Source organism: Carya illinoinensis, chromosome 4, assembly GCF_018687715.1.
Source record: "Carya illinoinensis cultivar Pawnee chromosome 4, C.illinoinensisPawnee_v1, whole genome shotgun sequence".
Taxonomy (NCBI): domain Eukaryota; kingdom Viridiplantae; phylum Streptophyta; class Magnoliopsida; order Fagales; family Juglandaceae; genus Carya; species Carya illinoinensis.
The window spans coordinates 10022011-10035661 of NC_056755.1; the positions used below are offsets into that span (position 1 = coordinate 10022011).

Consider the following 13651-nt stretch of genomic DNA (forward strand, 5'->3'; position numbering starts at 1 on the left):
ATCAACCTCCATGTGTTTCATTCAATCATGTCGGACTAGGTTGTGGGCAATATCACATGTTGCCTTGCTATCATAGTATAATTTCATAGGACTTGTCTGCTCAATGTGTAGCTCTTGCATCAGATTCTTGATCCATAATAATTCACGTACTGCCCTGTTCATTCCCCTGTACTCAGCTTCAGCCGACGATCTAGCCACCACTTCTTGTTTCTTACTTTTCCAAGTAACTAAATTTCCACCTACAAATGTAAAGTATCCATATGTAGATCATCGATCCTTTATTGACCCAACCCAATCGACATCGGTATAACCTTCAATATTCAAGTTGCCTCCCTTTTTAAACAAAATTCCCTTTCCTGGAGATGATTTCAAGTAGCGCAAGATGCGGGTGATAGCATTCATATGTTCTTCACTTAGAGAGTGCATGAATTGACTAACCACACTTAGCACATAAGCTAAATGAGGTCTGGTATGGGCAAGATACATTAACCTCTCAACTAGTCTTTGATAACGTTCCTTGTTAGCATGAACTTGATCTGTATGTGTACCTAGTTTCATATTTTCTTCCATGGGGGTACTGACTGGACTTAGGGCTATAAATGAACTAGTCTGTTCGATAGCCCGCTCGATATTCGCTCGGTTAAACTCGAATCGAACTCTACTTGTAAAAAAAAAAAAAAGCTCGTTCGTGAAAGGGAACGATTTGTAAATGACATATACTCGACAAAACTCGACTCGACTCGGCTAAGTCTCGTTTAGGCTCGCTCGTTTATGTTCGAATCGACTTGTTAGCTCAACTCGATTAAAACTCATTCATATATTGATAAATATATACATACACCTATGCATGTATATATGTATTGGCTAATAATATAAGCATACCACTTTTATAATTAAATATATAATATGTATTCTAATTACTTATGCCTATATAGTGAATATACTTCATAGGTATATTTTATAATTTATATAATAATTAGTCGATAAAATTTAATAATTTCATATACTAATATGTGGGAACCATATATGAAATAGATATATGCTATCATATGAAGTGTATGTATTAATAATATATGTAGGCATATAATATATTGTTATTTTGGATAAATATTAACTAGTTAGATATTAATTATTTGTAAATTTTTTAAAATTTTATAATTTAATAGATGTTCTACTTGTTAGTTGTATAAATTCAATATTAGTTCTTCTTTATTTATTTAATTTATTAATTATTAAATCTTATTAAAAAAAAACAATTCAAGTTCGAGCTCTAGCTCGGCTCGACTCGAACTTGTTTGTGGGACGAGTTCGAGTTCTAGCTCGAGTTTAGATTTTAACTTATCGAGTCGAGCTCGAACAAAGATTTAAAAAAAAATATCGAGCTCGAGTATTTTGAGTCTAGCCGAGTTCGGCAAGCCAAAAACCGACTCGACTCGGCTCGGCTCAATTACAGCCCTTGGACTACATGTTGTCATACCAATTTCTTTCAACAAATCCAAAGCATATTTTCATTGAGACAAAAAAATTCATTTCTTCGATCTTGACACTTCAATCCCAAGAAAGTATTTTAAGTAGCCGAGGTCTTTCATTTCAAACTCTCGAGCAAGATGACTCAGGAATGCTTTATTCTTTTCAGGATCGTTTCCAGTTACTATCATATCATCGACGTACACAATAAGAGCTGTGATTGTTTCTTTGTCAGATTTCAAGAAGAGAGTATGATCTTAGTTGCTTTGCTTGTATCCAATAGATTTCATAAAGTTGGTGAACCTTCTGAACCATGCCCTTGGGGACTGCTTCAAACCGTATAGGGACTTCCTCAGTTTACACACTTGTGTACTTCTTTTGGTTTCCATAATATATCCAGGAGGTAATTCCATATATACTTCTTCTTGGAGATCTCCGTGTAACAATGCATTTTTTACATCAAATTGATATAAGGGTCAGTCAAGATTCACGGCCAGAGATAGTAGAATACAAACTGTATTGATCTTGGCCATGGGTGCAAATGTCTCCATGTAATCAATCCCATAGGTTTGAGTATATCCTTTGGCGACAAGTCTTGCTTTGTATCTTTCAATAGTACCATTGGCTTTGTATTTAATGGTGAATACCCACCTGCATCCGATTGGTGTCTTTCCTACAAGTCAACCACTTCCCATGTTGAATTCTTTTGGAGAGATCTCATTTCTTCATTCATAGCTTCTCTCCACTTAGAATCTTTCAAGGCCTCTTGCACACTACTAGGAATAGATATAGCAGATAATTGATTCACAAATGCTTCACTTTCCTTTGACAATTTATGGTAAGATACAAAATTATTCATGGGATATTGAGACTTAGAATTAAGAAGGGGTTCATAGTTAACTCTAGGTTTTCCTCTTGTGGTTCGATGGGGTAGTACCTCTAGGTGAGTTTCAGAGGTTGCCTGAGGCTCAGACATGGACTTGGACTCAGGACGCAATTGATCAACTGGTACATTATGAAGGGGGGAAATAGTCGGTTGATCAACTAGTTGCACCATCTCCATCTAGTCTTGACTCCTTTCATCTTGTAAATTAGGATGCTCATTTGTGTTATCTAGATGTTCCTTACTTGGACACTCAATTCTTTCATCCAATTTGTCACCACTTATAATATCCAAGGTCTGCAATTCAACTCTGTTCTCTCCCTAAATTGAAGACTCGGGAGTAGAATAATACATGTTGTCCTCGTGAAATACAACATCAAGAGTGACATACAGTTTGCGAGAGCGAGGATGATAGCAACGATAGCCTTTATGATGTTGAGCATAACCAACAAAGACGCACTTAAAAACTCGAGGTTTCAATTTATTTCTCAATGGTTTATGAAGATGAACAAAGGTTACACACCAAAAAACTCTAGGTGACAGATTCGGCACAGTAGGGGAACTCACAGCTTCATGAAGAACACTCAAGGGGGTCTAAAATTATAATGCACTCAAGGGTATTCGGTTGATAAGATAAGCTGCAGTTGTGATGGCTTCACCCCAGTAACTAGTCGGCATATAAGCTTCAAACAGGGATGCACGAACAACTTCAAGAAGGTGGCGGTTCTTTCGCTCTGCAACCCCATTTTGCTAAGGGGTGTAAGGGCAAGTAGTTTGATGAGTAATGCCATGATCATCTAGATATTGTTTCAAATCTTGATTAACAAATTCTCCGCCATTGTCACTACGGAGGACTTGTATTTTAGATTGATACTAGGTGTCCATCATTTTATGAAATTGTTTGAACAATGAACTAACTTCACTTTTTGATTTCATTAAGCAAATCAAAGTCATACAGGTGTAATCATCAATAAAGGAAACAAACCACCGTTTATCACTAAGAGATGGAGTATTTGCTGGACCCCAAACATCAGAGTGAATAATCATGAAAGGTGTTGGACTTTTATTCTTACTTAGTGGAAATGGAACACGATGGCTTTTAGCCAATTCACACACATCACACTGAAATTCTGAAACACATAATTGAATAAAAAATTTTGGAAACAATTTCTTTAAATATCCAAAGGATGCGTGATCCAAACGTCTATGCCACAACCAAATTTCAGAATCTTCAGATTTATTCACCGAGAATGCTCGAGCGAACTGATGAGAACTTGCCAGCATTAAATCAATGCAATAGAGCTTGAGTTCAGATGTCCTTAAAAACACAGAGGTTAGGCCAAAAAATTACAATACAATGTAGAGTGAGGGTTATTTGAGCAACTGACAATAAATTATGATTGAGGGTTGGAACAACTAGTACTGAATCAAGACTCATATTTTCAGTGAGTGTGATAGAACCTTCTCCAATAACAGGAGAGGGAGTACCATTTGCTGTAGATACCATATGCTGTTCAAATGGTTTTATAGATTGAATATGATGATTGTTAAAGGTCATGTGATCAATAGCACCAGAATCAATTATCCATTCACTACTACTACTAGGAGCGGAAGTATGAAGAACCTTACCAGAGGTAGCAATTAAAGCTGAGGCATCCTCAGGCGTGTTGGTGGTGGAAGGTTCTGCGACTGCAACTGAGGCATGATGATTTGGTTTAGAGTTCCGTTTGTGGGGTGCCTTGGCAGGATCCCACCATTCTGGATACCTAATCAGTTCATAACAACATGACTTAGTATGCCCAGTTCCACCACAGTGAGTGCAAATGTGGTCTGATTTTGTTGTTCCAATCTCATAGTTGCAATTCTGAGATCCCGATGACCAATTTTGATCAATGGTAGGACCAGTTGATCAATCTGGTTTAAACTTAGCTCGGCGTGCCACTATTGCAGACGACTCAACACGATCCGCTTCACCATTTAGTGTGATTTTGCGAATAGAGTCACAACATACATAAGCATAGGCTTCTTCAAGATCCAGTATTGGGTCCATCCTGAGAATCTCACCTCAGACTTGTTCAAATTTTGCATCTAATCCATTCAAGAAAATGTGTACACGTAGTCTTTCAATAGATTTTCTATAGGCAATAACATCATTAGAATCTTTCATTACAACCTTATCACGATGATCCAGTTCTTGGAAATTTTCCAAAAGATCACCATAATAGATTGATAGAGGGCAACCAATTTGTTTGATAGAGAAAGCTCTCTAATTCAGTGCAAGAAGTTGTGACTCATATGATCCATCATAGAAAGGTTTGGTAAGCAATCCAGATTTCATGTGCGGTACTTAGTCGAATATAGCGCTTCATAATATCCGGCAACATAGAAGTGAGCAACCACCCCTTGACCTTTTGATTTTCAGCATAACACTTCACATAGGAAGCATCAGTCTCTTGTGGAAGTGTTGTTTTGCCCATAATGTATTCAAGCTTCTCACGTCATGCAATTTGCAGCTCTATGATTTGGGACCATACATTGTAGTTAACTTCAGTAAGAATGACGCTGGTTGTAAAACTAGAGTTTTTGAATTGAATATGAATAATTGGTGTGGGTTCAGTTTTGTCACTCGACATGGTGCAAAGAAAAGAAAAAAGAGAGTTCAGTGGTGATCGAAATCGCTCTGATACCAAATCAGAAATAACGTTTTCTTCAAAAACTTGTATTGCTCTTCTCAACATTGGCATAAAATAGCCACTGTACATGGTAGGATCCTGAAGTTAAGGATCGTGATAGACTAATCTAGGAAAGCAGTAACCATCTAAATAATTACAAAGATTCTAGTGTATTCTAACAACAAAGGAAACAAATGAAGAAAGGAAATAATTTTGGAGCAGTAACAAAGGTACACCAGCTTGGAAAGAATCACTCAAGAAATGACAACATGCACCACCACGTATTTCATCATCCAATGCTAGTTAATAGATACATTGCTACTTAGAAAGCCTTTGCAATGATATCAAAGTTTTTATTTTCAGAAATTCTTAGTATATTTTTCAGAAAAATAAACGTATTATATGATATTTATTAAATATTTAATCATTTTAAATACACGCCCATATAACAATACAATATGATAAGACTCACAATTTTTATCCAGTTGTTCCAATAATAATAATATAGTGCTAAAAGTTAACAAAGCTATTTTAAAAATTTTTGATAAGGAAAATGATACACACAATTATTTTTATAATATTTTATATAACAAATTTTAAATTAAAAAATATTTTTACGAAATAGTTTATAAAAATAATATCTTTTTTTAAATACTTTTTTAAAAAATATTATTACATAAAAAGATTGCACGTGTCATTACATAAAGCTTGCCAACAATTTAGGATGACTTTTACTATTTATTAGGGGTTTAGGTTAGGAAAATTAGGTAACCCTAATGCTAGATATAGGTTTGGTTTGGTAAGTGAGAATTTTAAATTTTAAAATTAAATATTAAATATTTTAATATTTTTATTATTTTGAAATTTGAAAAATTTAAAAAAATTTGAAAATTTTATTATATTTTATATAAGAATTTAAAAAAATTATAATGATGAAATAAAAATTTTGAATTTGAGGTGAGAATTTTTAATAGCCAAACTGAATCCTAATACAGTAGATTTACATGGGTACGTATAAATTTTTTTAATAATTTAAAGAGATAATTTATAAATAATATTTATGAAATTTAGTATAGTGTAGGTAAATAATTTAATGCAATTATATAAAAGAGTTAGCATTAGGAAGAAAGAGAATTAATGTGGATTGAGCTTTTATTAATTATGAGCATGAATGAAAGTTAGGATATTGAAACCTCACGTGTACTCGAATGTAATGATGTTGTCAAGTAAAAACAAAACGTGGCCGATGAGATGGAAATGAATGAACGGCTGAATCTCAGAGTTTGGATTTAGGTATAGTACAGTGTAAACAGGATGCCCACTTCCTCCTATTTCAACATTTTTATCTCCATTTATTATAAAAGGACGATCACTTCTATCGTATTTTTGGACGTAGATCAAGAGGTTTTACCAAAAAATTCGTCCCAATCTTTATGAAATCTTGCTAAAATACCACAAATAGATATATTTATGGGATCGAATCATCAGACTGATAGCTATAAATAGTGTCAAACCCATATGAACTTATCTCAAATTAATAATTAATAGGATTTACCACTTATTCAACTTTTTATAAAAAGTTAAACATATCTCAATTTATTTCATATATTTAAACATACATGTGATATCCCTATATGATAAGATTGATGGTAGGTAGTGTATATGATCTCACATTACTTGAGAATGAGAAGTTCTTACTCTTTATAAGGTTTTAATGGGACTCCAATTATATCATTGATTAGTCTTTTTGAAGTATAGACCATATGGTTTGGACTTTCTATTGGAACATTACAAATGGTATTAGAGTCTATCACAATAAAAAATGTGAGACTTGAGTCATGCCACCTACAACAGACAGGCTCGACAAGGACGTTGGAGATTTAAGAGGGGTAGATTGTGATACTCTCGTATGATAAGATGATGGTAGTTGATGTATGAGATCTCACATTACTTACGAAAGAGAAGTTCTTGCTCTTTATAAGGTTCTAATAGGGCTCCAATTATATTATTGACTAATCTTTTTGAAGTATAGATCATATAATTTGGACTTTCTATTTAAGCGTTATATACATATCAACTTATTTTATATATCCAAATATATTTTAATAGAATTAATAAAATACTATTATTTACATATTAATTCGTATCTTTTGAAATCATCTCATCAGTCATACACATCCTAGACTTCCGTGCATAAAGGCCCAACACTTAGGAATCATATAAAAGTCTTGAAGATTCATAAGAGAGGATGCTCCAGTGGACCAGTACTGAGAAAGCAGGACTCCAACAAACAGCCAAGACAAAAAAAGAAGGGCTTTAAATTAACAGAAATGATTTGTGCAGTCGGAAAATGCAGTCGGCGTGCAGTCGGCTGTAAAAAAAAAATTAATACGAGACCTATATGAAAAAAAAAAAATTATTTTTATAACTTTTTATAATTCATGTAGGTCCCCCTGAATATAAAATAATTTTTTTGTAATTTTTTTTATTCATTTCGTACAGCCGACTGTACACCAACTACATTTCCCGACTGTATGTAACAAAGCCCTTAAATTAATGGTCGTGAGTAAATTAAAAATGATGGATTAACTCAAGGGAACGAATCTCATTGACAGTAATGGGACCCGTCATTGATCGCACGTACGCGTAAAGCTAATAGAGAGCAAGAGACAGAGTTTCCTTTTGAGAGAGAGAGTCGAACAGCACGAAAGTAAAGATACAAATGTTCTAACAGAGAGAAAAAAATTAATAATGTTACGAATTTGTGATTGCTATGTAATTATTTAAAAAAAATATAAAACTTATTATTAAAATTTTATTTCTTTTACAGAAATTTTATATTTATTTATTTAAAAAAAATTATATAACACTTACACACTTTATTATCATAAATATTATTTTTTAAACTTAAGTTATCAAAGGATACTCTTCATATTTATCAGCTATTTGAGTAATGATATATACAAATTTTAAGTATATAAACTCTATACAAATTAGTTATTAAAAAAATATCATTAATAAAAAAATAGTAATTTTATACTTTTTTAAAAATAAAGTTTATTTCTTTACAAAAACTTATACGAAACTTTTGAGACTTAACGGTTCGGTTTGGCTACTAAGATTTTTTATTTTAAATATAAAATTTTCATCTCATTATTATAATTTTTTCAAATTTCTATATAAAATATAATAAATAATTCAAATTTTTTTAATTTTTTTAGATTTTAAAATAATAATTATATTAAAATATAATATTTTAATATTCTATCTTAAAATTTAAAATTCTTACGTAAAAATTTTAAGTGGCCAAACCGAACAATTTTTTATTTTATAATTATAATTTAAGAAGAAAGTTTGGGTAATTTTTTTTTTTTTTTTTAAACTAGACGAAATAGACGTGTGAACGTCCGTGTTCATATGTAACGAGTTCAATTTAAGTGACATGGGGTCAAACCTAATGCCTTTAATAATATATAAATATGATCTAAATAGCATTGTAAATGTATTATTATTTTTAATATTGAGTTCATATAATATTTATTGTGCTTATTTGGAAAAAATTAATTAGGTAAAAGAATTAGAAAAAAATCTATTTATTATTTTATTTATTATCACAATTAGTTATTGTTGTGATACGGAAGTTTTCTAAGTTATTTAATATAAAAAAATTTTAATATGTTAATTTTTTTATAATTATAAGAAATTTTAAAATATAAAGGCAAAATAGATGAGAGAGAAAAAAAGATTATAAACAAATAAAAGGCAGCAAAAACCAGAAGGAAAAGAGGGTGGCGTGGCACTGGCATGGCATGGCATGTCATGTGAGGCACAGCTGTGTTCCTTCTTCTGTCCACTCTTCCCTCTTCCTTCCACTTGATAAATACTTCTTCTTCCCTTTCTCACTCCCGCTTTTGACTCCTCTCTCTTTCTTTGGTTGATAAACCCAGTAGTAATTTCTCTCTCAAAAACCAGAGTTTTCTCTAAGCTCTCTCTCTCTCTAATGGAAGTCCTGAGACCCTAAGGCACCTAATACCTTGCAGCATCCAAAATGAAACCGTTCTGTCTCCCAAGCTCTCTCTTCTGTCTTGTTCTCATCTCCTTCGCTTTCCTCACCTCCCTCCGAGCGTCTCCAGCTTCTTTCTCTTCCTCACCCGGTAAAGATACCCAGCAGCTCATCAACTTCAAAGCCGCTCTCCCTAACTCAAACCTTCTCTCCGACTGGCTCCCCAACCGAGACCCATGTGCCTTCACCGGCATTTCCTGTAAAGCCTTCCGGGTTTCCGCCATTGACCTCAGCTCCACCTTTCTAAGTACCAACTTCAGCCTCGTCTCTGCCTTCCTCCTGTCCATTGACCACCTTGAAACCCTTTCTCTACATTCCACCAATCTCTCCGGCACCATTTCTTTCGCTCCCGGATCCAAATGTAACACTGTCTTATCCACCGTAGATCTCTCTCACAACAGCCTCTCCGGCTCTCTCTCCGACCTCTCCAACTTGGGTTCGTGCTCGGGTTTGAAATCGCTCAATGTCTCTAATAATCTCCTCGACTCTCCTTCCTCCACGAAAAATGCACTGAAACTCGGTCTCGAGGTTCTTGATCTCTCTTTCAACAGGCTCTCCGGGGAAACCGTTTTCCCATGGCTGCTTTCAGCCGGTTGCAACGGTATGCAACGCTTGGCCTTAGAGGGAAACAAGCTCACGGGCGACATAGCGGCCGTCTCCACCTGCGCCACCCTGCAGTATCTGGACCTCTCCTCCAACAATTTCTCTGTGGATATTCCTTCTTTCGGCGATTGCTTGGCTCTGGAGCACCTCGACTTATCTGTCAACAAGTTCTCAGGGGACATCGGCCACTCTCTCTCCTCGTGCAGTCATCTTGCGTTCTTGAACCTCTCTAACAACCATTTCTCGGGTCTCATTCCGGCGCTCCCTGCAGAGAAGCTGAGTCTCCTTTCTCTCTCCGGTAACCATTTCCAGGGTGTGATTCCCTCGTGGCTTGCCGGCGCGTGTGCTTCCGGCGTCCTCGTGGAGCTCGACCTTTCGACCAACAACCTCTCCGGTACGGTCCCGGCCGGTTTGAGCGTTTGTTCTTCGTTGGAGTCATTTGATGTAAGTTCAAACAAGCTCTCCGGTAAATTACCAATTGAAGTATTCGCAAGAATGGGCAATTTAAAGAAGTTGGACCTGTCTTTCAATAGTTTCTTCGGTGCTTTGCCGGATTCTTTGTCGAAGCTAGTGGGATTAGAGACGTTAGATCTTAGTTCCAATAATCTGTCTGGCTCTATTCCCAGCACTCTCTGCGAAGCTCCTGATAATAGCTTGAAAGAGCTATTCTTACAGAACAATCAGTTTTCCGGTTGGATTCCTGCGAGTTTGAGCAACTGTTCTCAGCTGGTATCTCTGGATTTGAGCTTCAATTTTCTCTCGGGAACGATCCCTTCGAGTTTCGGAACGTTGTCCAAACTCCGGGACATGATACTCTGGTTGAATCAGCTACACGGGGAAATCCCACAAGAGCTCATGTACATCCAAACGCTCGAGAATCTGATCCTGGACTTCAACGAATTGACGGGGACGATTCCTTCGGGGTTGAGCAACTGCACCAACCTGAATTGGATCTCCTTGTCAAACAATCGTTTGAGTGGTGAGATTCCAGGGTGGATTGGGCAGTTGTCGAACCTTGCAATACTCAAACTGAGTAACAATTCATTCCATGGGAGGATTCCGCCGGAGCTCGGGGACTGTAAGAGCTTGATATGGTTGGATCTTAACACCAATTACTTGATTGGATCTATCCCGCCTGCTCTTTTCAGGCAATCTGGCAATATTGCGGTAAATTTCATAAGTGGGAAGACTTATGTGTATATCAAGAACGATGGGAGTAAAGAATGCCATGGAGCTGGGAATTTGCTTGAGTTTGCAGGTATTAGCCAAACCCTGCTGAATAGGATTTCAACCAGGAACCCTTGCAATTTCACTAGAGTATATGGAGGTAAGATTCAGCCCACATTTAACCACAATGGGTCTATGATTTTTCTTGATATTTCGTATAACATGTTGTCCGGCAGTATTCCAAAGGAAATGGGGAGAATGTTCTATCTATATATATTGAATTTGGGCCATAACAATATATCTGGAACAATCCCAGAAGAGCTGGGGTACTTAAAGAATCTCAACATTCTCGATCTTTCTAGGAATAGACTTGAAGGGACAATCCCACAGTCCATTACTGGACTTTCTTTGCTTACGGAGATGGATGTGTCGAATAACTATCTCACTGGAGTGATTCCCGAAATGGGGCAGTTTGACACTTTTCCAGCGTATAAGTTTCAGAATAATTCTGGGCTCTGTGGTTATCCTCTTCCAAAATGTGGGGGTGATTCGGCGTTGGGTCCAAGTTCCGGGCACCAGAAGTCCCATCAGAGGCAAGCATCCCTTGCTGGGAGTGTGGCAATGGGATTGTTGTTTTCCCTCTTCTGTATCTTTGGTTTGATCATAGTTGCCATCGAAATCAAGAAAAGGAGGAAAAAGAAGGAAATGACACTCGATGATTATAATGAGAGTCGTTCCCACTCGGGCATAGCCAATATCAATTGGAAGTTAATCAGTGCCCGTGAAGCAGTAAGCATTCAACTTACAGCATTTGAGAAACCCCTTATGAAGTTCACTTTTGCGGATCTTCTGGAAGCAACAAACAACTTTCACAATGACAGCCTTATTGGTTCTGGTGGTTTTGGCGACGTGTACAAAGCGCGATTGAAAGGCGGGAGCATTGTCGCCATTAAGAAACTTAAATATATTAGCGGACAGGGTGATCGGGAATTCACCGCTGAAATGAAAACCATTGGAAAAATTAAGCACAGGAACCTTGTCCCTCTTCTGGGTTACTGCAAGGTAGGAGAAGAAAGGCTCTTGGTCTATGAGTACATGAGGTATGGAAGCTTAGACGACGTTCTACATGGCCAAAAGAAAGTTGGGATAAAGCTGAACTGGGCTGCAAGGAGAAAGATTGCCATTGGGGCTGCAAGGGGATTGGCTTTTCTGCATCACAATTGCATACCACACATCCTTCACAGGGATATGAAATCGAGCAATGTTCTGGTTGATGAAAACTTGGAAGCCAGAGTCTCTGATTTTGGAATGGCCAGGCTTTTGAGTTCAATGGATACTCATTTAAGCGTCAGCACTCTAGCAGGAACTCCTGGCTATGTCCCTCCTGAATACTATCAGAGCTTCAGATGTACTCCTAGTGGTGATGTCTACAGTTATGGAGTAGTCTTGCTTGAACTGCTAACTGGGAAACGATCTACGGATTCGCCTGATTTTGGTGACAACAATCTTGTGGGGTGGGTGAAACAGCAAGTCAAAGTAAGTGATGTTTTTGATCCGGTGCTCATAAAAGAGGATCCCGGGCTTGAGATTGAGCTTTTACGACACTTAGAGGTTGCATGTGCCTGCTTGAATGATCGGCCGATGAAACGACCCACAATGATTCAAGTGATGGCAATGTTCAAGGAAATCCAAGCAGGGTCTGGGATGGACTCTCAATCTACCATTGCCACCGAAGATGGAGCTTTCAGTTCAGCTGAAGTGGTAGAGATGAGTATAAAAGAAGCCTCTGAACTGAACAAGCAGTAGATCAACAGTTTCAAGCTATTTTCAAGAGCGTTCTTTGGAACCAAGAAAGATGAAAGGTGGAGATGAATTTCTAAGGTCCCCCAGATTTTCCCCCTCTTCTTTAGTACTTCCAGTGGCATAAAAACTGCTGCTGCATCTGCATGTATCTCTGTGATTTAATGTATGTAATCTTGTTATTTATACATAGAAGGTTGTTTAACTTGTTATAAAACCTGTATATAACAGTCTCAGTTGTTCTGTTTTGGTTCTTAGATTTTCTTCACGAGTGAACTTGTCATTCAGATCATGTACTCCTCAAAAGTAGCCATTGCATCTGTTACACTTACCTCAGTGATGGTGACTATAAGTGGAGGGTTCTTTTGGCCCTTTCCTCATGCTGCTTGACTCTCTCTCTCTCTCTCTCTCTCTCTCTCTCTCTCTCTCTCTCTCTCTGTGTGATAACCCAACTTTTGTTCGATTTTTATAATATAAATCAATGCCAAGAAATGTCCCCTTGTTCTGCAAAATATACTTCACCGATTGTCCTTTATCTGTAGTGATTTTAGTCGTAGCTAAATATTTTTGAAAACTTGAGATATTCTGCAATCAGGGCGCACCAATGGAGTCAGAGATTCATAACTCGATCATGTCTGCAAAACCTTCACTGATTCAATATTCGGATGAGTAATGCTACATATAGTCATTTTTGCGCACTTCACTGATATGATTGGCTGGATTAATTTTTTTTTAATACACAATCAATCATATCACTGGAGTGCACAAAAGAATCTACAAAAATGACTGTATATAGAATTTTCCTATTCGGATATCTTATTTATGAATTTAATATCGTCTTCATCTTTCTCTATCCATGTTCGTAGTCAAATGAATAGCTTCGAAACTGTAGAAAGCTTTCTGCATTCCAAGGAACATCCAAAAAGTTCAAAGACAAGTGCATAAATGTGGGAACCCCCATGTACTGTTTTCCATCTTTTTATTTTTAATTTGTTA

At 36.6% G+C, this 13651-nt stretch overlaps 1 protein-coding gene across 1 annotated transcript; it reads left to right on the forward strand.

Annotated features, from left to right (window-relative positions):
• The first annotated feature begins 8876 nt into the window (after nucleotides 1–8876).
• Nucleotides 8877–12912, forward strand: LOC122307205 (brassinosteroid LRR receptor kinase-like). The gene has a single exon (XM_043119920.1). The coding sequence runs from the start codon at nucleotides 9071–9073 to the stop codon at nucleotides 12659–12661; it is 3591 nt and encodes a 1196-aa protein (XP_042975854.1). The 5' UTR covers nucleotides 8877–9070; the 3' UTR covers nucleotides 12662–12912.
• Nucleotides 12913–13651: the final 739 nt, after the last annotated feature.